Raw genomic sequence first — 22938 nt, forward strand, 5'->3', positions numbered from 1 at the left:
AAATCCACATTCATATATTCTCCTCAGGTTTTTGTCAAGATGATTCTTCTCTGTCTCCTTCTTGTCCTTCTCATTCTCTCATCCTTCCCAACTTTTCCCACCTTCTCTTAATCAAGGCTAGCCTCAAACTTTTTTGTTGTTGTTGTGGGGGCTTGAATTCTGGGCCTGGGTGCTGTCCCTCAGCTCTTCAGCTCAAGGCTAGCACTCTACTACTTGAACCACAGTATCACTTATGCTTTTCTGGTGGATAATTGGAGATAAGAGTCTCATGGACTTTTCCTGCCCTCGCTGACTTTGAACTGTCATCCTCAGATCTCAGTCTCCTGAAGAGCTAGGATTACAGGCATGAAGCCACCAGCACCCAGCATAGCCTCAAACTTTTGATTGTCTTACCTCAACTTTCTGGATTTACAATCATGCACTGCAATACTCTGCTTTCAAGATTCTTTAGGAAATTTAAAATGTATATTTTAAAATTAAAATGTATATTCAAGCCCCAGAACTGGGGTTTGGTTCTGGGCCAGGGTTCTGTCCTTAAGCTTTTTTGTTCAAGGCTAGCATTCTACCACTTGAATCACAGATGCATTTCTAGCTTTTGGTGTTTTAATTGGAGATAAAAGTTTCATGTACTCTCCTGCCCAGACTGGCTTTGAATTGCAATACTTATATCTCAACTTCCTGAGTAGCTAGGATTACAAGCATGATTTACCAGTGTCTGCCTTATAAGAATATATTTTAGGGTAAATATTCTTTGTTCTGGACACTTGGTATGCATTCATTATTCTTGCTGTTACACTGGCTTGACATTATCAGCTGAGCCCAGAGATACTAAATTTGGTCAGTTGCTAAGTTTGGGTCCTTGTGTTAGTGGTAGATGTTTTTTGTTCTCTTTGAGCATCCCTTTAACAAACAATATTTTTCTCCAGATGCTCCTTTCAAGATAAGACTCCTACCTTGCTATAACTTTTTTTTTTCCTTAGCAAATCCTTTGTAATCAGAGGATTTGTTTTACCATTTTGTGGCCAGGATGGGTGTTTTTCTTTAGTTTTTCTAGAGCACAGTCACCATTTGGGCAATAAAAATTTATGATTGGAGGGAGTGACTTCACTTTTACTATATTTTACATCTCAGGGAGGACTGTAAAGATTAAAGCAGGGAAAGTACTCACTGATGCAATATTTATCTCTGAATCTTGGCTCCTGTGTCCCAGACTTGCTTTCTGTTTCAGATGACAATCTTGTTTAATCCATCATCCTTCCCAGTCCTCATCTTCCACCTGCTCTGAACAAACTTTTTCAGATAAATGATTTTATCCAAGACTATTTCAGAATATGCCTCCTTTGTAAAACTAACACAAACTGTTACTAAACCGTATAATAGTAATAATTCCTTGACATTGCACTCGGGCAGTCTTTTAGATTTTCCTTATTGTCCAGAATTTTTTTTAAAATTTTCCATCAGTTCCTTTCAATCAGAATGCAAACGCCGTCTGTCTGTGGGATGAGGCCCCCATGAGAAGAGGAGGAAAAGGGAAAGTGGCGACTGCACTAAAACACATTGCTTAAGCCGCCGCCCCCAATCTTCCAATACACGGTAAAGCGTGTATTCAAATAGACAAGTAAACAGAGGCCTGCATGGCAGTGGGGTACGGTACCTGGCCGCCCAGCTGAGGGGGGCGTGGTGGCGTGGGGAGGGGCAGAGAAGAGGGCTGGGCTCCAACCGCTTTTTATCCCTGGCTTGGATTAGGTAGGTCTCCACTAGTCCGGGTTTCCCTTTGGTGGAATTTTCGCCACCTCCTCTGCTGGGCTCACTGCTGACCACCCAGCCCTTAGCTCCGGGGTAGCAGCGAGGGGGGGGCACCGTGGGCAGGTGGCAGGGGCCCCACTGGGGTGACACCCTGCGGCTGGTGGGCCCCCGCGGGAACGACCTGCTTTGACATCGCAGGATGCGGGTCGGTCCCTTTGGGGAACTTCTGTAATTGACTCACCGAGTCCAGCAAGGAGCGAGCCAGGACCCAAGCCGCACTGCGAGCCCCGGGCCCGCTGGGCTGCAGCCCACTACGTCCCCTCATTCTATCTCTTCCTCCTCAGGGCTTCCATCTATGGCTGCCACGAGAGCTTCCAACTGTATCGAACATTTCAGTCCAGAAAAACTGAAGGACTGGCCAGAGCCTCAGTGGGTTTCTTCAGTGGAGGTAACGATGGGGACTTTGGGGGACGCCATTCTGCTGTGGGATCTAATTAGGCACTATCACACGTGTATTCCCAGAACTGAAACACACAAGAGAATTCATTGGGTGAGAATGGTCCCCATGAAATTTGGCGGGTGGTATGTGTTGCTAACCTGAGGGACTGGGCATGAACGGGACAGGACAACCTGTAATGCAGGAGGTCGCCTTGCAGGAGTCAGGCTAAGACTTGCAGACAGGGGCTGGTATTGATTTGCTCATAGGAAAGTTTTATTGGCTGGGGCTGGTGGCTCATGCTTGTAGTCCTAGCTACCCAAGAGGCTGAGATGAGAGGATCATGCTTCAAAGCCAGCCCAGGGAAGATAGTCTGTGAGACTCCTCTCTCCAATTAACTTCCAAAAGACCCAAAAGTGGGTCTGTGGCTCAAGTGTAGAACACTAGACTTGAGCACAAAGTCTCAGGGACAGCACCCAGGCCCTGAGTTCACACCATAGGACCAGCACAAAAATAAAATAAAAAATTTTGTTGTTTTGAAGTTCATGGAAATTCCCCCTCCTCCGCCTTTTATTTCTGAGACAGGGTCTCACTATATAACTCAGGTTGGCCTCCACATTACTGCACAGGGATTATTTTATTTCTTTGGCTGTGCTTGGGACTAAGGATAGATTTTATATATGTATGTACAGAAAGCTGTACATTTCAGAAGTGCTGCTACAAATCATTAACGTATCATATATATGTATATAAAACAACAAAAGCTTATTAGAAAACTTGAAACATGGTCAATACGGGGCTGGGAAGGTGGCTCAGTGGTAGAGTGCTTGCCTTGCATGCATGAGGCCCTGGGTTCGATTCCTCAGCACCACATAAGCAAAAAGAAAAAAGCTGGAAGTGGCGCTGTGGCTCAAGTGGTAGAGCGCTAGCCTTGAGCTGAAGAGCTGAGGGACAGTGCCCAGGCCCAGAGTTCAGGCCCCATGACCGGACCAAAAAAAAAAAAAAAAAGATGGAAGAATTGGCCCGGTGCTGGTGGCTCAAGCCTGTAATCCTAGCTACTCAGGAGGCTGAGATCTGAGGATCGCGGTTCAAAGCCAGCCCGGGCAGGAGAGACCGTGAGACTCCTATCTCCAATAAACCACCAGAAAACCGGAAGTGGCGCTGTAGCTCAAGTGGTAGAGCGCTCGCCTTGAGCTGAAGAGCTGAGGGACAGCGCCCAGGCCCAGAGTTCAAGCCCCACGACCGACAAAAAAAAAAAAAAAAGAAAAAGAAACATGGTCAATACTACATATATATCTATTTATATAAAATGTACTCATAATCTCGCTAGAATAACTGAAAAAAAGTGACCATCCAAGATAATTGTCAACATGTACATTTTGACTCCTCCAAATAAATAGTGATTGGTTCTACATTTATACTGTACTATCAAGGAAACATGTTTAGTGGTTACTTTTGCAGTTGTTGTCTTAAAATAAGCATAAAATTAAGTTTACATTTTAAAGAAGTTTACTTTGGAGAAGACCCAAGAAACTATTTGAATATCATTTTAGATTTTATGTGAGACTATTAAATTATGGGTAAAAATACAACTCAGTTTTGATTTGCTAACAGATCTGCTATTTGAATTTGGGGTTTAGTTGGTTTTGATACATTCAATGTGACAGAACAGAAAAAAAGTCACAGAGTAAATAATAAAATTCTAAGACTCTGTCTGAGTTTTTCACTAGAGATAATTGTTTTAGGAATAGCATATTCCTCCCAGATACTGTTTTTGTTTTGGCAGGGAGAGGGTAGTGTTAGGGATTGAATTTAGAAGTTTGTGATTTCCACATAAACCAGTCTCTAATATTTTGCTTTTAGTTTGTTTTAGAGATAGGGTCTGCCATTAACTTTGCCCAGTTTGGCCTCAATCCAGGGATCTTTTACTCCTGTTTTCTGAATAGCTGAGATTATAGACATATGCTGCCAAATGCTGCTTTTAATTAACTTTTCATTCCTTCTTCTTTAGTCATTTAAGAATAACATCTAGAACTCAGTTTATAGCAATCCAACTAAAGAAGTGCTACAGGGAGGATTTAGTGAATCATTTCCCCTCAGATTCACAATGGAAGGCCCTTAGGTATGAGACAATATCTCTAAGAGGCTATGAAATACAACTAACTAGGTCAGAGATTGACCAGTTTGTGTTAAATTGGACTTTCTGTGGTTTTGATTTAGGAAGAGACTGACAGAAGGCAGAAAGCTTCAAGGACCCTTTAAAATATGCCTACCAAATATTTAATTCATGTGGGATCCTGTTAATTGTAAACTTCTTGGTAATTAAAAAAATATGGTTTAATGATATGATGTCAAGGATTTGTTTCAAATTATTCTGAGTGGAGGACAGAAAGTGAGTCGGGAATTAGATGAGATGAGGAGGAGTTGCTAGTTGTTGAACCTGGGTGATTGGTTCCTGGAGAATGGTGTTTGAACTTTTCTATAAAGTCACAAACTTACTGGGCTCAAGTTTCTGTAATTCTAGTTACTCAGGAGGCTGAGATCTGAGAAACCAGCCTTGAAACTAGCCCCAATAGACAAATCTCTAGTAAAAATTCAGAAGTGGGGATGTGGCGCAAGTGGTAGGGCTACAGCCTTGAGTGAAAAAGTTAAAACAAGAGCATGAAGCCCTGATTTGAAGCCTCAGTACTGGCACAAAACAAAAGTCATAACCTATACTTGGACATACAGACTTTAGATTTTCACTAATGCTATTGATATATTACACTGGGACTTGTCATTTTGGTTTGTTTCTAACACTCATTTCTATAATAGGTATTAGCTAGAGAAGACATTGATGGAGCTGTGCATGCAATATTATTTAGAGAAAATTATGTTGTGAAGGTAAGAGCTGTGTGTTGTACTTGTGTCCTGGGGGAGCAGGAAGTATGTAGAGCAGCATGGAGAGACTCGATGTTGCCAGGTGAGCTAGTCAGCTTTGTGTGGTTATGACAGGCATGCAAGATAAGCAGCTTCAGAGGAGGAAGGTTTGTTTTTGGCTCACAGTGTTAGGGGTTTCAGTCCATGGTCACTGGTCTGATTGCTTTGGGCCTGTAGTGAGGGAGCATAGTAGAGCAGGAAATGTGTGGCGGAGCAAAGCTACTCACCTCATGGCAGCTAGGAAGGGGAGGAAAGGCCTGTCTCCCCACATCTCCTTAAAGGGCAGGCAGGCTTTCAACAACCAAGCTTGCTTCCAGTCTTTCTTCCTAAAATTTCCACCACCTCCCAATAGCTCCATTAGCTAGGTACACAAAGCTTCAATATATAAGCACTGAGGAGACACTAGATAGCCAAATCAAACACTATGTTACAGAGGCTGATTTTATAGGATGATGACACTCCTCTCAGTTGTTCATGCTACACCAAAGTCTTGCTTGAATCTGTCCTTAGGGATCTGGGTTGTTTTAACTGCTCACCCTCTGTCTTGGTACTAAATAGAAAATTCTTTCCTACTAAAATTTGCCCCTTCCTTCTATGTCCCTATCTTGTAGTGGGACTATGTGTAACCACTAGAAATGAATTAGTGACTAATATGAGCTATAGAATTAAGATGTTTATCAGTAGTTAATTTCAATGAGAGTGATCAGAATTTGGTGTTATATGACTGCTTTGACATTTGTATTATGATTTGCAATATCTAAAGCAAGTGCACATATATTTTCTCATTTGAACATCGAAGTGCTAGGTGAGATTAGCCTCCTTTTATAAGTTAGAGAGAGGTATCAAATCAAGTCACCAACTTTGCTGATGAAGGCTAGATGACCAGGGAATGCTTTGGAATCTCTAAGAAGAAGCAATAGTTCGGTGAGTTAAGAAAGGCTTAACCTGCCTTATGAGTTTAATAGGAGGCACAGTATATGTAAACTTTTCACGACTTCTTGTTCTGTGCTTTCAGGTTTTCTTCCTAAAGTGTGTTCTGTTCTCCAGTATCTTGTACTAGGATGTCACAGCTTGAATTTGGCTGAGAACTTAGAAGTGGGAACAAGTGTTTACCCATTGTTATGCAAATGACAATAAGTAGAACGTTTTCTTAATCATTTTTTCTTTTCCTATCACTTCATTAGAAATTGGATATGTATTTTCAGCATGTGGATATTTTTAAGGAAAGAAAAAAGGAGTTATTACATAAAAAATGGGTCAAACAAGTTGCAGAGCCTCTTCAGCAGAAAGTAATGAAAAAAGTACTTTCATGCAAAAAATCAAAGAAAATAAAACAAGAGAAATATGGATATTTCTTAGAGCACGGCAACAAAACGGTACTGAGTTGTATTTTTCAATAAAGTATACCAGTTTTTTTTCTTTTCTCTCTCACTATCTCTAGTATTTTCAGTCTACTTGTCATTTTCACACTTACCTGAGGTGTTTGCATCTTTAGGTATTAGGTCTGCATTCAAGGCAGGAGGAAGTGGGGGTAGGGAATAGTGCTAAGGCTCTCTTCTTTCCCTATTCCTCTGATGAGGAAGCAAAAAGCATCCTCAGGGGACTTTCACATAGGGCTCATTGGCCAGGACGAGGTCATATGGCAAGTCCTGACTCTGAGCAGGATCAGGAAAAGAGTCTGTGTGACTAATTTCTGTGGTAGGAATTAGTCAAGGGGGAATGGGAGATATGATTGTCACATCAGCAAATCTATAGGTACAAGGATCAACTTGTGTGTGTGTGTGTGTGTGTGTGTGTGCCTGTGTGTGTGTGTGTATGCCAGTCCCAGGGCTTGAACTCAGGGTCTGAACTTTTGTGCTGAGGGTTAATACACTACTACTTGAGCCATCGTTCTACTTCCAGATTTTTGGTGGTTAATTGGTGATAAGAGTTTCACAGACTTTCCTGCCCAGTCTGGCTTTGAACTACAATCCTCAGATCTCAGTCTCCTGAGTAGTTAGAATTTTAGGTGTGAGCCAGTGGTGCTCAGCAGGGACCAACAGTTTTGTCCTTCAGTTTGGCTTCATCAAAAAATATTTTGCAGTCTTATTTTGAAAACCTTTGATGTCAGGAATGTCTTATCCAATATAAGCATGTTATTGTAGTACCAAATCAAAGATGTATACTACAGACTCAAGATTTTTGCTTTTTTTGTATTTTGGAACCCTACCCTGACTCTCCCACCTATTTTCTAGAGTAGTTTGGCTGGAATAATAGAACATTTAAGTGTATTTTTGAGCAAAATTTCTGAATAGGTATTATTAAATACTAATTCCTAAACACCCTAAGAGGCAGAGCTCAAGATGGTATCCCTATGCTTTTGAAATCTAAGTATACAATCTTTAAGCACTGTGGAAAAGTGAAGGAGCAGGAGATAGTCCCTGTGTGGAAGGCTTATAACCAGAAGGAGAGAGAAAAACCAACAAAACACCACTTAAAAATAGCCTTTCCCTAGGTATACTGTCTCACACCTGTAAGCCTACCTACTCAGAAAGCTGATATCTGAGAATTATGGTATAAAGCCAGGTTGGGCAGACAAAACTGGGAGGCTCTTATCTCTTATTAACCAGCAAAAGGCCAGAAGCAAAGCATGGTTCAAGAGCTTTAGCTGTGAGTGAAAAAGCCAAGTTAGGGCTCAAGGCCCTGAGTTGAAACCCTGGTATGGGCATCAAACAAGTAAATAAAATGGCCTTTGTATAGTCCCACTTCTTGACCCAAACTCACTGATGTTCTTGGCCCTGCCTGTCCCACAGCCCTAAAAGAGCAATGAGTAGCAGCCTCAACATACCTCCTTCCTCTTAGGTTAGGCTAGGAGCATTTCCCTGTGCTTCTAAAGACCCTGAGCTGGCTCCATGCACAGCTAAATTGTCATTGTGAGTGACTTGTCTGTTCTAGAATGAGGAATTTTGGTGACAGGCTGAGGCCTTAATGTAGCACTTAGTGGCCCAACAAATACTGATTCATAGAATGATTCTGTAACACTCTAAACAGAGCCTTGTCTTTTCTATATGGGCGGGTCTCCTTTGCCCTGCTCTGTTTAGCTCTTTCCACTCAGTGAAGTATGTACATGGAGCCAGGTGCTGCTGCTTTCCCACTGCTCTCTGTGCGGACAGGATTCCCCAGTCTTGGTCCTCTGTGAGCTTTGGTGCATGGTAAGGCCACATTTGGATGTTTAGGACAGATTTAAACTATTTGTTTATTTATTTAGTGTGCCAGTACTTGGACTTGAACTTAGGTCTTGTACTTTTTTGCTCAAGGCTGGCTTTTGAGCCATACCTCCATTCTTGGCTTTTTTTTTTTTTCTGGTTAATTGGCGATAAGAGACTGGTGGACTTTTCTGTCCAGGATGCCTCCGAATTTTGATCCTCAGATCTCAGCCTCCTGAGAAGCTAGGATTACAGGTGTGAGTCACTAGTGCCTGGCAGATTTAAATATAAACTGCACCGGCAGCCTGAAAAAGTCTCAATTTTCTTGCAGAGTACAACCCCTGCATTGGATGATGCTCAGGTTCAAAGGCGGCAAGAGTTGGATGACAAGAAGAGACTTCATGCCCAAGATAGGACAGGTGCTTTGTGATCCCAGGCTTCATTTTTTTTTTTTTTGTTTGGATCCGGTCATGGGGCGTGAACTCTGGGCCTGGGCGCTGTCCCTCAGCTCTTCAGCTCAAGGCTAGCGCTCTACCACTTGAGCCACAGTGCCACTTCCGGCTTTTTTCTTTTTGCTTATGTGGTGCTGAGGAATTGAACCCAGGGCCTCATGCATGCAAGGCAAGTGCTCTACCACTGAGCCACCTTCCCAGCCCTCCCCCTTCCCCCAGGCTTCATTTTTAGAGACTGTTAAGTGTCAAATGATTTTTTCCCCAAGAGCAACTGGTCTTTAAAAGTGCTGATTTACATTTTTCATTTTCCGATAGAAAAAAGACACTGCACCAAAAAAAAACTTAAAGACCCGGAGAAAGCCAAATTGTCCCAGTACATTTTCACTCCACGCAGTGTGGTCCCGGTAGCATGGGAAGAAGCTTCTGAAAAACCCATGAAGAATAAAAATGGTGGAATGTACAGGTACATAGTAACTAAACTGATATGCCAATGCTTGCTGAACTTGTGGGTTAGTGTTTTCCTAAGGCAGAGCTTGCAACTAGTCACACCTTTTCTTTTGGTGGTTTAGAGAATTGGGGAATAAATGTAGAGAGTAGTATAAACACCTTAACAAACTTCAAGCCAGTCCTGTGATAGGACCACTCATCACCTCTTCCTGCTTCAAAGCTGTCTTTACCTGCTTACTTTCCCTCCATTTCCTTGTTGTTGTTTTTAAATCCTTAAACAATATTATTAATCTCACCTAGTTGTTTTTTTTTTACAGTTACAAAAGTCAGGTAAATCTCAGCTAGTTTTGAGTTTCATATAAATGAAATATTAAAGCATTTTCTCTTTTGCGACTGATTTTTGGACAAGACATTTACATATTGTGAAATCCATCTGTACTGCGGCTTGAATTCAGGGCTTCATACACTTGCTGTTTTTTTTTTTACTGGCACCCTACCATGTTGAGCCATACCTCACTTTCAGCATTTTCTTGGTTAATTGGCGATAACAGTCTCATGGACTTTTCTGCCCAGGCTGTTTTCGAACTGTGATCCTCAGACCTCAGCCTCCTGAGTAGCTAGGATTACAGCTGTGAGCCACCACTATTGGTGGATGTTTGAATTATTGTCTTATTTGGGTTATTATAAATAGTCCAATGCAAGTATTTTGATTCCCTCAATCCATATTTCTTAGGGTGTATATCTAAGAGTGAGCCTTTCTGAGTCATAAGATATTGTTAAACTGTTAAGCTATTTCAGCTTATGACCCCATCATAATGGATGAGAAGTACTGTTCACATTTTTCACATTCTCTTTGACTGTTGACATGGTTGGATTTTCTAATTTGAGTAAAGCTCATGGCTGAGATCATTTCCTGATTACCAATAGTGAGTTCTTTTCTCCATCCCTCCTTTCTTCCCTTTCTTCATTTCCTTATTTTTTTTCTTTTTCTTTTCTTTTTTTTAGTGCTAGTCCCGAGGCTTAAACTCAGGGCTGGACATTGTCCCTAAGCTTCTTTTGCTCAAAGCTATTGCTCTCTCACTTCAACCACAGCCCTACTTCTGGCTTTGTTTTTAAAAAGTAGTTTATTGGAGATAAGGGACTCATGAACTTTTCCTGCCCTGGCTGGCTTTGAACCATGATCATCAGATCTCAGCCTCCTGAGTAGCTAAGATTAAAGATATGAGCACTGGTGCCTAGCTCCTTTTTTGATGGTACTGGAGTTTGAACTAAGTGTCTTGTGTTTGCTAGGCCAAGCCTTACTATTTGAACCACGCCTCCAACCTCTGAGTGCTTTTCATATCTTTATTGCTTATAGAGTTTTCTCAGTTGAACAGTACCTGTTTAAGACTTTTGCCATTTTTATCTGTTGGTTGTCTGTCTTGCTCACTGATTTGTAAAGCTTTTTTTTTTTTTTTTTAATATTTTGGATATAGACCCCTTTTCAGTTCTGCTTCTTGTATCTTTTCATATTTTGTGGATTTGTATTTTAACTCTTCCTAATGATGCCTTTTAAAAACTTATTTACTATTTGAGATGAGGTCTTGTTGTATTGTTTATTATCCAGGCTGATTTTGAACTTTTGGGATTAGATTATGCTCTTATCTCAGTCGACTGATGAGACTTTAGGCATGCATCATTATGCCTACCAAATGAAGATGTTTTAAATATGGATATTATGAAGCTTACCTTTTTTCCTTGTTATAATTAGTACTTTTCATACATTACTTGAAATCACCTCCTCTTAAAAACTTTACAATTTTAAACCGGGCACCAGTGGCTCATGCCTGTAATCCTAGCTATTCAGGAGGGTGAGATCTGAGGATCACTGTTTTAAGCCAGCCAGGGCATGAAAGTCCATGAGACTCTTATCTCCAATAAAACACTAGAAAACTGGAAGGGCGCTGTAGCTCAAGAGGTAGAGTGCTCGCCTTGAGCTGAAGAGCTGAGGGATAGCCCCAAGCCCAGAGTTCAAGCCCCACGACCATCAAAAAAAAAAAAAGAACAAAAAAAAAACCCTTTACAGTTTTGCTTTCACATTTAATCTAACTGTTTATGGAGTCCAGTGTAATTTTTCTTTATGATATTAATTTCTTCATATTGTAGACTAAAAAATCCATCTTTTTCTGCACTATTGTCTTAATTTGGTACAACAGAAGTATAAGCACACTTATTTAATTTCTGGATTCTCTATTATGGTCTGTTATATTTACTATAGTTTTAAAATCAACTTTAATACCAGATAGAACAAATCCTTTTTTTTTTTTTTGGGTCCGGTCGTGGGGCCTGAACTCTGGGCCTGGGCGCTGTCCCTCAGCTCTTCAGCTCAAGGCTAGCACTCTACCACTTGAGCCACAGCGCCACTTCCGGCTTTTTTCTTATGTGGTGCTGAGGAATCGAACCCAGGGCCTCGAGCATGCAAGGCAAGTGCTCTACCACTGAGCCACCTTCCCAGCCCAGAACAAATCCTTTTTAAGCTATAGAAAGTTCAAGTTCCATATATACACATATCTATATCTATATCTATATCTATATCTGCACACAAAAATTCCCAAGTACATGGAGATTTACTGGGATTATACTGAATATGTAGTCAATGTTGAAAGAATTGGCATCTAACAGCCATCAACATTTTATCGTATTTGTCTTCTAATCCTTCAACCCATCATTCTCCCTTTTTTGTTCTCTTCTAGAACAACTTGTAGGCCTGTTTATATCATTCATAAATGTGTCAGCTTGTAACAAACATTAAACAAACTGTTTTTAATTTCCATGTGTGCCTGTTCATGGAGAATCTCTCAGTTTTATTTGCTTTACAATATCTTTATTTTGCCTTAATCCTTTCTTTAACTTAGAAACACTGAGAGAAATGAAGAGCTAAGGGTCTGGAGAGTCCCTTCAAGGGCACACTGCGACCTGCGGAGCCCCCACTCTAGGACTCATCCCTTCCCTTCTAGGGACCAAGCTTTCACTCAAGAACTTTTAGGAGACATTTTTCCAAGGGTCACCAGTGATATCTAATTAGCCATTTCCTTGTTATAAAGTGTTGAGTTTATTAAGATAATTTTCTGATTTTTGTGTTGACCTGAGATAATTTTGTTTATTTCACAGTGCTGAAAACCTCATCTTCGCAGAAACTCCTCTACCTGGTGACAACAATAAACCTAACTTAAGTCAGACTGCTTTTGAAAAACAGCTCTGTTCCTCAAACCACAGGCAGTACAAACAGGCTAAAAAGAAGGGTCTGGTGAGCTGAGAGCTGGGGAGGCGCAATTTTGCCACACCCGGTGGACAGCAAGTATTAATGCCAAAGTAGTGGCTCTGACAAAGCCCGCCCTCCTCTCCCCACCTCCCCCTGCTCGGCTCACAGAGGGGCTCACTGGGCAGAGGAGGCAGTGGCTGGATATAGGAGAGCAAAGGAGGTGGCGGAGGGGCAGCTACTGCTGCACTCATGGATGCTCTTAGGGAAGGGAGGCCTCTGTGGGAAAAGATACAGAAATGTAGCACATGGGAGACCCCGGACCTTGCTTTCAGGTGCTGACCCGCCCTTACTTGGTGAAAGCAGAGACCAGACGGAGAAGATCTGCCCTCTAAGATCCCCTGAGCTCTTTTTCCTGAGCCTTTAACTTGGTGCCATTTTTCTATCACTTACCACATTTTTTTGTTTTTATTTTTTGTCCGTCGTGGGGCTTGAACTCTGGGCCTGGGCGCTGTCCCTCAGCTCTTCAGCTCAAGGCTAGCACTCTACCACTTGAGCCACAGCGCCACTTCCGGCTTTTTTCTTTTTTGCTTATGTGGTGCTGAGGAATCGAACCCAGGGCCTCATGCATGTAAGGCAAGCACTCTACCACTGAGCCACCTTCCCAGCCCCCACATTTATTATTATTATTTAGTTATACAAAGGGGTCGCAATTCCATAAGTCAGGTAATGAGTACCATGCCTCACTGTCCTTCATTCTTCCCTATTGTACTCCTCCCATCCCCACCCTCGTTACATGGTTCACTGTTTTACATAATGTACATTGCATGTAATGACTACGCTTGCTTACCTTTCCTCCTTCCATTCCTGTGATCCCCTCTTTGTCCACTTCCCAAAACATCATCACACTTCCTGGTGTTCATTTTAATAAACAGTAATTTAGGGATTCAGAGGAGTTATGTGTTTGGATTCTTCCCCTAAGTATACCCTCCTTTAGTCAGTTTGTGTGTAAAATGCATTGAGTCCTGTATATGTTATCATGCATATTTGCATTTTAGATCTAGCTTCCACATATGAGAGAAGCCATGTGCTGTTTGTCTCTTTGAGCCTGGCTTATTTCACTTAACATGATTTGTTCTAGGTCCATCCATTTTCCTGCAATTGACACAATATTATTTTTTCTAATGGATAAACAAAATTCCATCGTGTATATACCACATTTTCTTGATCCACTCATCCACTGTAAAACATCTGTGCTTTTTTCATAACTTGGCTATTGTGAATAGTGCAGCAATACCATTTACCACTTATTACATTCAAACTTGACCAAAATTTTTGTTGCAACTTTTCTTCTCTTTCTTCCTTTCTCTCCTTCCTTTGTTTCTCCCTTCTGTATTCCCTCCCTCCCTTCCTCTCTCCCTTTCCTCTTCACTATGTCTCTCTGTCTTACTCTGTCTCTATCTCTTCAGAACTGGGGTTTGAAATCAGGGCTTCATACTTGCAAAGCAGGTATTTAACCACATGAGTCACATCTCCAATTGTTTTGGTCTGGGCCTTTCACTTTCATTTGGCTTTTTCATTCACTGGCTAGTGTTCTACACCTCTAGCCACAACTCCAGTCTGACATATTTGCTAGTTAACTGGAGATAGTCTCACAGACTTTTCTGTTCAGACTGGCTTCTAACCATGATCCTCAGATCTCTGAGTAGCTAGGATTATACAGGCGAACCACAAAAGGCCTTGCGAAGTGGGATTTTTAAAAAACGAAATACAAAAAAAGAGGTCAAGAATTCCCCCAGCACAGATTTCTTTTCTTTTCTTTTGCCAGTTGCGGGGCTTGAACTCAGGGCCTAGGCACTGTCCCTAAGCTCTTTTGCTCAAAGCTAGTGCTCTACTACTTTGAGCCACAGCACCACTTCCAGTTTTCTGTGGTTAACTGGAGATAAGAGTCTCATGGCCTTTCCTGCCTGGGCTAGCTTTGAACCTCAATCCTCAGAACTCAGCCTCCTGTGAAGCTAGGATTACAGGTGTGAGCCACCTGTAATCTGGCTCTTTTTTCTTTCTTTCTTTTTTCCCCCCAGCATAGATTTCAAATCCAGAGTTCACAATTGGGTGGTCACATCTGATAGCTCCTGGTCTATTTCCCTCCTTCTGGGACTCCTGAAACCTGAAGCTCAGGACCCAAGGGAAGGCTTAGGTGCAGCTAGGTAATGAGTCCATGGCCTGTTGTGAACATACAGCCTCTGTGCATTTCTCCTCTTTCCAACTTCATGGCCCTTCTTTTCTACCATGCCTTGTGGAACCTGGCCATTTCTTCTTTCCAGCTAAAAACTTGCTTAAATATTTAGTGATGCAACTCTGACTCAATCCTGTTATTTTCCTTAGTCTCTCTGAAAGGAATTATTACATGGTAGGCTTATGTACTATCCTCAGCAGTTCTGAGCATAATTTTTTTTTTGTCGGTTGTGAGGCTTGAACTCTGGGCCTGGGCACTGTCCCTCAGCTCTTCAGCTCAAGGCTAGCACTCTACCCCTTGAACCAAAAGCGCCACTTCTGGTTTCCTGAGTGGTTTATTGGAGATAAGAGTCTCATGGACTTCTCTGCCTGGGCTGACTTTGAGCTTCAATCCTCAGATCTCAGACTCCTGAGTAGTTAGGATTACACGCATGAGCCACCAGCACCTGGCCAGCTTTTTTTTTTTTTTTTTTTTTTTTTTTTTTTTAGATAGGCTGGTCTGGAACTCGAGAGTCTCCAGCCTCAGCTCCTAAGTGCTGGAATTATAGGCATGTGCCATCATGCCCAACTTTTGTTTTCCTTGCTGTGCAGAAACACTTGTTTTATATATATATATTTTTGGTCAGTTCTAGGCCTAGTCACTGTCCCTGAGTCTCTCTATGCTTAAGGCTAGCAATCTACCACTTGAGCCACAGTGCCACTTCTGGCGTTTTCTGTTTATGTGGTACTGAGGAATTAAACCCAGGACTTCATGCATGCTAGGCAAGCACTCTACCACTGAGCCATATTCCCAGCCTTGTTTTAGATCTTAATGTGACAGAAGGAAACTCTACAGCTATGGCAGAGAAGAGTCCCTGCTGTCACCATCAGGCTGAAAAAGTATACAGAGCTTTTAACACAGTACAAGTTTATTTTTTGTTCAAGCACCAGTATTAGGTGGGTCAGATGAACAGCAAACTGTCCCCGTTCAGAACTCTCTCATGAGCTTTTGTCATCTTTTCACCTGGATTCCAATGAGCTCATTCCTGCAACTGGAAAAGAGAAATGGTCTGGACTGAACAGGGCCATGGTATATGTGGCCAGGACTGGAGGGAGCCTGGGTTTCCTCCTCTGGTCGTCTGTGGCTAGGTTCTGGTCCAAGGCTGGGTCCAAAGTTGCTGGGGAAAGAAGCTGGCTGATTTATACATGGTGGAGGGAAGCACTCTGTAGACAGCTAGTCATCTCTGCCATACTATACAAAGGTAGATGGAGTCCAAGATCCAGAGTCCTCTGAAAACCTCCTGTGAGAGCTTCAGATACAGGCAGAGTGTGAGAGTGAGGCAAGAGGGAGAGGGCGTGGCAGTTTGGATAGGTAGGCCGGGTGTGGGTTAAGGGCCAGAAGGGTCCTCCCTCCCTGTGAGCCTCCTCACCCCGCAGCATACCTCATGCCACCCTTTTCTGCCAATAGGTTTCAATGGACCGACAGGAGAGACCTCGCTCCTGGGCAGTGGGAGATGACCAACACAAACGGGAGGCACTGCCTGTGCAAAGAAGAGTGATGACTGCAGATGTCCTGGGGAAGTACCTGGACTCTGTGCACAAGATGGTCAGGTCAGGACGTTTGTAATAGAGCTTCCTTGCCTTCACAGGGCAGGGTGTGTGTCCAAAGACTGAGAACCTCGTTTTTCTTTCCACAAGTGGAAAGACCTTGTAAGAAATATCCAAATAATAGCACTTACTGTTTATTGAGTTCTGGTCATGAACTAGGAACTTTGTGTTCATTGAAATATTTTAACAGCAAGGTAGCATTGTTATCTTCCAATATTTGATGCTCAGAGGGTCTCAATGACTGGTGTGAGGCCAACCCACCAGCCCAGTTCCTCGCTTAAAAGTGCCGGTGTCCTTCTGCTCCAAGGCCAATCAAACCCCTGCCTCCAGGGCACAAATACTCAGACACGCTCAGCACGTGATCCCTCCTATGAAGGTGGGGTTATCTACTCCTCTGCCATACCATCCCCACCCCTAGGAGCTTGAGGGGCTTGGTGGGGATCCCAGGTTTTCACAAGTTGTGTGAGGTCTGCCTTCTCAATGGATGTAGGATCTAAGTCATCTTAGGGTATCCCCTACACTCTCTGAAAATGAGGCTTGTATTTCAGTGGGGGGAGAGAGTTGGGTGTGTTGTGTTGTTGACATAATGTATCTTCTGTAGCCATTAAAGTTGTCTGACTCAGATCCTGCAGGCTCTTGTATTCTAAATCTGACCAAGAACCCTCACTTTGTCCAGAGATGGAGACACAACACAACATTTATCCTAGTGGGAATTAAAGTATCCACGCCCCGAGAGCGCTGGCCTGCAGCTATGGTCACAGTAACCTCAGAGCTAGTTTGAAACCTGTCCAATCATCATCAGGCTTGGAACACTGGATAGTCAGAGGTTACTCATTCTGATGTCAGTCCCCACTTACCTCCAGACACAACAAAACGTATTTCCCAACACCCGAGAGATGGCTGAGAGTTTGCATTTCTTAGCAAGGCTGTGCCTCACTCACCAACCTTTTCTGAAGGTCACCGAAATGTCGGTTTGTTTTGGTTTCTTCTATACCTTAAATTAATATTTCTTAATTATTTTGTCTCTGTTTTGACCAATCAGTGCCATGGATCAATTTCTAGAATGATGGATGTAAAAGAAATCGAACCTAATTGTATTTTCCAGCCCTTCTTTTCCCAGTAATTGGTTAAACAGAAATGAGGGCTATGGTAGAGCCCCCAGTGCTTGCACTATACAATCCTTCTGGTTCCTCCAGCTGCCTGGAGAAAGAAGAGCTTTCTCTTCAGAAATCAGGGCTCCTGTAGCTCAGGTGACTCCTTCATAGGACAGATCTTTTCCAGTTTTACTCATATATCTGGAAAATTAACATAGAAAGTGTACTTCTATTAACAATCAAAATGAATTTCATATTTCAAATTTGAAAAGCCAAAGAAGCTTAGGCAGGTATGGACGTGGCTCTGCCAGGAGAGGGACCACAGGAAAGATGGAGCCTGTGAGCTGGAGGGTAGGACAATTTGCGGGACAGTCCCCTGTCTATGACCCTTTCCTTAGAAGTTACACGGGAGTTTACTCCCCAGGAGAGCAGGACTCAAAGGGGACAGGCATAGCTCCCACGGCTAACACTCATTCTAGCTCCAATGATCAAGTCCCAGAATGTCCACACTTCAAACATCAAAGGCTCAGAGTAATACTGGAGAGTCAAGCCTTAGTTCTCCATCTTTTTTTTTTTTTTGTCAGTCATAGGGCCTGAGCTCTGGGTCTGGGCGCTGTCCCTCAGCTCTTCAGCTCAAGGCACTCTCCACTTGGGCCACAGTGTTACTTCCGACTTTTTTTTCTGCTTATGTGGTGCAGCGGAATTGAACCCAGGGCCTCATGCATGCAAGGCAAGCGCTCTACCACTGAGCCACCTTCCCAGCCCCTCCTTCATCTTTTTCTTTCTTTTTTTTTTTAAATTTCCCCCACTGTATTAGAAAGGAAATTTGGTTTCATGATAAGAAACGATGTTTTTGTTTTCTTTTTCAGTTTTGGGTTTTGAACTCTGGTTTTCGATTAAGAAAGTAAGCTATGAGCCATGCCTCCAGCCCTTATTTTTTACTTTATTTTTTTTAAAGACAGGGTCATATTTCCACAGGCATGCCTGGGTGAAATCTGTTAGTCTTCTTGGTTCTCTTAGTTGAGAAAGGGGTGTCTTGAACTTTTCTGTCTGGGCTGACCTTGAATTACAGTCTTTACTATCTCAATCTCTCACATAGCTAGGATTACAGGCAGGAGCCATCAGTACTTAGCTGAAGTTACTTAAAAAAATTTTTGTACAGATACTGAGGCCTCTTTTTTTGCTCAAGGCTGGTACTCTACTACTTGAGTCATTTTGTTGTTCTTTTGGAGGTAAGAGCTCAAGGATTTGTTTCTCCAGTCTGGCTTCAATCCTCGATCTTCAGATCTTAATCTCTGAGTAGCTAGGATGACAGGTGTTAGCTACTTGTGCCTGGCTAAATTATCTTTAGATGGTTGTACAAAAGGGTTGCAACCCAACATGGCAATTTATGAGTATAATGCACCTCTGAAGTTACCCCAGAAATTGCCTTTCCAAAGCTTTTCTTGTCAGACACTGGTGGTTCATGCCTATAATCCTAGCTACTCAGGAGGCTGACATCTGAGGATTGAGGTTTGAAGTCAGCCTGGGCAGAAAAGTCCCTGTGAGACTCTTTTGTTGTTGTTGTTGGTCATGGGTCCTGAACTCTGGGTCTAGGCGCTGTCCCTCAGCTCTTCAGCTCAAGGCTAGTACTCTACCACTTGAGCCACAGTGCCACTCCAGCTATTTCTGCTTATGTGGTGCTGAGGAATTGAACCCAGGGCCTCATGCATGCAAGGCAAGTGCTCTACCACTGAGCCACCTTCTCAGCCCCCAGAACTTTTCTTATAGAAAGTAGATCAGTCAAGCTTTAAAAGAGGTTACATTCATAAACTTATATTTTTATTCTCTTTCTGTACATATTGGCAATGATAAAGCTTAAAGATGCATGTCCTATGAAACAAGAAATAAGAAATTTACATAAATAATTTATACTTCAGAAAATTAAAGTTGAAAAATATTTTCCACATTATTAGAGTTCACAGTATTGAAAGTACATCAAGCTTTCCCCCCTATATTTCAAACTCTATTGTCTTAGCAGAGAATAATAAAATCTAATCAGAAATAAAATGATCAAGTTTCTGTCTTATTCAGTGCACAAGTAGACGTTATTTCAGTATCAGGCTTTGCAGCCATGGCCGCAGCATTTCATCCCAAACCTTCACCTCCTGAGTACTGTGACCTAAGAGAGGTCACATGGTATGGAACAGTTTGGCGACACCAAACCATTCCACAGGGGACACATTCACCAAGTGGTAACATCTGGTGGTCTGATGCCTCATTTCCACATAATACTTTTAAAGCCCTGAAAATGGAAATGCTGGCATCTAACACAGTTGAGCATGTTAACACTAGTACAAGGCACTGTGCTGTGGGTTCATTCATAGGAAAGATAATGTTTGCATAGATTGCTTAGCGATTTAGTATGCAGTGAAATGCAGGCCCCAGCATGTGGCTTTGTGATGGATGAAGCTGCGTGATGCTCCTCAGCCCCAGGAGGCGAACTGTCCGGACCCTGTCTTGTGGGCAGGTCCCCTGGTGCTGTCCTCCCCAGTTTCCTACAGGAGAGTTTTCTGTTCAAATAGTTGCAGGTCAAAGCGGACCCAGACCTCTCCTGTGGGGACCTCATGCAGCAGCAGTCGGCGGGTTGTAGGGCCTTTGCTTTCCTGTTCTGTTCGGATTTTTGCCACTGGAACTTCAGTACGACCAAGGAAATCTGTGAATAGATCATGTTGGGGTTGAAAGTCTTTATCTCTGTGTGTGTGTATGTGTGTGTGTGTGTGTGTGTGTGTGTGTGTGTGTGTGTGTGTGTGTGTGTGTGTGTGTGTGTGTGTGTGTGTGTGTGTGTGTGTGTGTGTGTGTGTGTGTGTGTGTGTGTGTGTGTGTGTGTGTGTGTGTGTGTGTCTGTGTGTGTCTGTGTGTGTGTATTCACCAGTTACGAGGCTTGAACTTAGGGCATGGGCACTGTCCCTGAGCATTTTTTGGTCAAGGCTAGTAACTCTACACTTGAGCCACAGCTCCACATCTGGCCTTTTTGGTAGTTAACTGGAGATAAGAGTCTCATAGAGACTTTCCAGCTCCATTGGCTTCAGAACTGAGATCCTCAGATCTCAGCCTCCTGAGTAGCTAGGATTATAGGTATGAGACACAAGTACTAAAAAGTCTTTGTTCTTTATAAAACTATCTAAAAATTGCCACAAACAGGACTCATAAAACTTTCAAACACAAAGCAAGTAACTTTTGTCATATAGATGTCTGATACTGTCAGTGGATACAGATACAATGACAAGAATGTCTGAAAGCAGCTGCCTATTTGAAATTCAAGTCTCTCTAGTCAGAGAATGTTGCAGGCATCCAGTATAACCAGTGTTTACTTATGTATGCAGGTATCACTGGAGTCAAAGGTGTCCTGTACCCCCGAGGAAGGACACCCATTTGCTGGCATAGGCCTGTGTTGTTTCCCGTAGGTAGCAGGAGGTATTTATACACAGCCGAGCACTCTGGATCCACACTCTAGATTCCAGAAAACTGCAAACACCCTGAGCCCTCCTATCCAAGTGATACTTACCATCTGGAGAAAACTGGTCTCTGTCAAACATAGTGAGACATAGCACATCTTGGTAAAGATCCTTAATGAAGAACTGGCAGTTAAAATTCCACTTGGGATTCAATGTGTCCTGGAGGGTTCTGGTGGTGTAGCTCTGGGAGCCCATGCTGATTTCACAGTAGGGATTGCTCTTTCCTACACAGAAACAAGCCATAAACAAATGTAACATGGCAAGGGGAGTGACTACCTGGGCCATAGTCAAGCTGAAGCAGGAATTGTGAGGTTGCTTCTCTTCACCACAGCAGCAGGAGCCACTGCCTGGAGAGCCATACCTGCCTTGTGGTCTAGCCACATGACTTGTGTTCCCAATACTGATGGCATCGTACACCTGGGAGTGACTGCAAGCTCTAATGTGAGAGCTGCTCACACGAGCTGCACGTGCCTTGCAGTGCACTTTGTTTGCCTATGCAGAAGCACTCAAGCAGGTCCAATAAAGAATCATCATTTTTGTTTGTTTTTGTGCTTGGTACTAGGGCTTAAACTTGCCTAGCTTTTTCAATCAAAGCTGGTGCTTTACCACTTGAGCTTTTCTAGCTTTTTACTGGTCAACTAGAAACATGAATCTCTTGGATTTGTCTGCCTGGGCTGGCAGATTTCAGACTCTTGAGTAGCTAGGATTACAGGCATGAGCTTCTACTGTACATACAACCATCTTAACGGGAGTAGAAATACTGTTTTTAAAAAATTTTTCTAGGGCTGGAGGCCAGTACTGCCATAAACAAACAAATCCATAAGAAACAAATACTTAAATACCTAAACAAATAGCATTCTATCCTTCAGTGTTCTAAAGTGTTACCCAGTAAAGAACAGGGCAATGCCATATCACTGATAGAAAGAAGCACTTACCATTTGGTTTACAGGCCTTTAATTCTGTAGCTTCAACAACATGCACCATAAGACGCCCAATACCTGAAGTCTTCTGAGAGCGGGCTACAAAAGATGATGACTTGCATTAGTTTCTTCTCTGAGAATGTGGGCAGCACGGTGAAGATGCTAGCTGTAGACAGTCACATTCTAGCTTTCTTGATACTTTTTTTTTTTTTTTTTGAATGCTAGAAATGGAACCCAAGGCCTTGGGCTGGTTAGAACATGCTTTATCACTAGCTACACTCCTGTTCTCACAGAATTCTACCTGAGCCTCAGTTGACTCTTCATTGGATCCAATAGCTCAGCATCTGGCTTGTCCATGCCTCTTTGTGGGCCATGTCACCTGCTAGGAATGTCTTGTCCACTATCTCTGCCGTTGGCATCCTACACATTCTTCAATCTCAGCCATTTCCTAGCCCCATTCTCTCCTCTGAGTATTCACTAGTCTTGACTTAAGAGGACCCTATACACCCTGTGGGGGCTGAAATTCTGTGTAATATCTGTCTCCTCTGCCAGACAGGAGCCAATACAGTACCATGGACTGTTTAACTCATCCTTGTATAAACACCTTTAAATGCTTCATAAATATGCTAACTATAAAATGAGTTTTATTATGACATTTTTTTCTTTTTAAGTTTTTTATTAAGTTGATGTACAGAGATGTTTATAATGACTTTTTTTTTTTTTTTTTTTTTGGCCAGTCCTGAGGCTTGAACTCAGGGCCTGGGCACTGTCCCTGAGCTTCTTTTGCTCAAGGCTAGCACTCAACCACTTGAGCCACAGCGCCACTTCCAGCTTTTTCTGTTTATGTGGTACTGAGGAATGGAGCCCAGGGCTTCATGCATGCTAAGCAATCACTCTACCAATAAGTCACATTACCAGTCCTCTATTACAACATTTTAATGTATGTATATACTGTACTTCTTTGTTGTTTATTAAAGACAGGGTCTTCCTCTGTAGCCTAGGTTGGCCTTGAATTTCGGATCCTTATGCCTTAGCCTCCTGAGTGCTCAACTCAAGTGTCTTCAAATGGCATGGTCACCAAGTGGCTCACGCCTGTAATCCTAGCTACTCAGGAGGCTGAGATTACCAGAAGTGGTGCTGTGGCTCAAGTGGTAGAATGCTAGCCTTGAGCTGAAGAGCTGA

General features: G+C 42.7%; 2 protein-coding genes across 7 annotated transcripts in view; one reads left to right on the top strand and one right to left on the bottom strand.

The window, feature by feature from the left end:
• Positions 1-1541: 1541 nt before the first annotated feature.
• Positions 1542-16869, top strand: Fam228a (family with sequence similarity 228 member A). 3 transcript variants are annotated; one of them, XM_070025113.1, is made up of 8 exons: positions 1542-1593; positions 2091-2194; positions 4997-5065; positions 6286-6477; positions 8618-8705; positions 9054-9201; positions 12336-12471; positions 16106-16869. In XM_070025113.1, the coding sequence occupies exons 2-8, from the start codon at positions 2102-2104 to the stop codon at positions 16262-16264; spliced, it is 885 nt and encodes a 294-aa protein (XP_069881214.1). In that variant the 5' UTR covers positions 1542-1593; positions 2091-2101; the 3' UTR covers positions 16265-16869. The 3 variants fall into 3 exon arrangements, with proteins under 3 accessions (XP_069881214.1, XP_069881213.1, XP_069881215.1); XM_070025112.1 differs by lacking the exon at positions 1542-1593 and adding an exon at positions 1779-1951; XM_070025114.1 differs by lacking the exons at positions 1542-1593; positions 6286-6477 and having other exon boundaries at positions 2017-2194.
• Positions 16870-19134: 2265 nt separating this feature from the next.
• Itsn2 (intersectin 2) overlaps positions 19135-22938 on the bottom strand; it is a 131322-nt gene continuing 127518 nt past the window's right edge. For all 4 annotated transcript variants that reach the window (XM_070025124.1, XM_070025123.1, XM_070025122.1 and 1 more), the window contains 3 exons: positions 21772-21855; positions 20887-21060; positions 19135-20034 (listed from right to left, as the gene is read on the bottom strand). In XM_070025124.1, the coding sequence (XP_069881225.1) occupies positions 19877-20034; positions 20887-21060; positions 21772-21855 (416 nt within the window). In that variant the 3' untranslated portion in view covers positions 19135-19876. The remainder of the gene's footprint in view (positions 20035-20886; positions 21061-21771; positions 21856-22938) is intronic.

The sequence above is a fragment of the Dipodomys merriami genome, unplaced genomic scaffold, assembly GCF_024711535.1.
Source record: "Dipodomys merriami isolate MVZ:Mamm:240054 unplaced genomic scaffold, mDipMer1.0.p SCAF_17, whole genome shotgun sequence".
NCBI lineage: Eukaryota > Metazoa > Chordata > Mammalia > Rodentia > Heteromyidae > Dipodomys > Dipodomys merriami.

Excerpts from the sequence above, each read along its gene's own strand:
- Fam228a (XM_070025113.1), top strand. The coding sequence starts at position 2,102 with ATGGCTGCCACGAGAGCTTCCAACTGTATCGAACATTTCAGTCCAGAA. Across the intron at positions 6,478-8,617 it reads TAGAGCACGGCAACAAAACG|AGTACAACCCCTGCATTGGA; the intron begins GTACTGAGTTGT and ends ATTTTCTTGCAG. Across the intron at positions 12,472-16,105 it reads AGGCTAAAAAGAAGGGTCTG|GTTTCAATGGACCGACAGGA; the intron begins GTGAGCTGAGAG and ends TTCTGCCAATAG.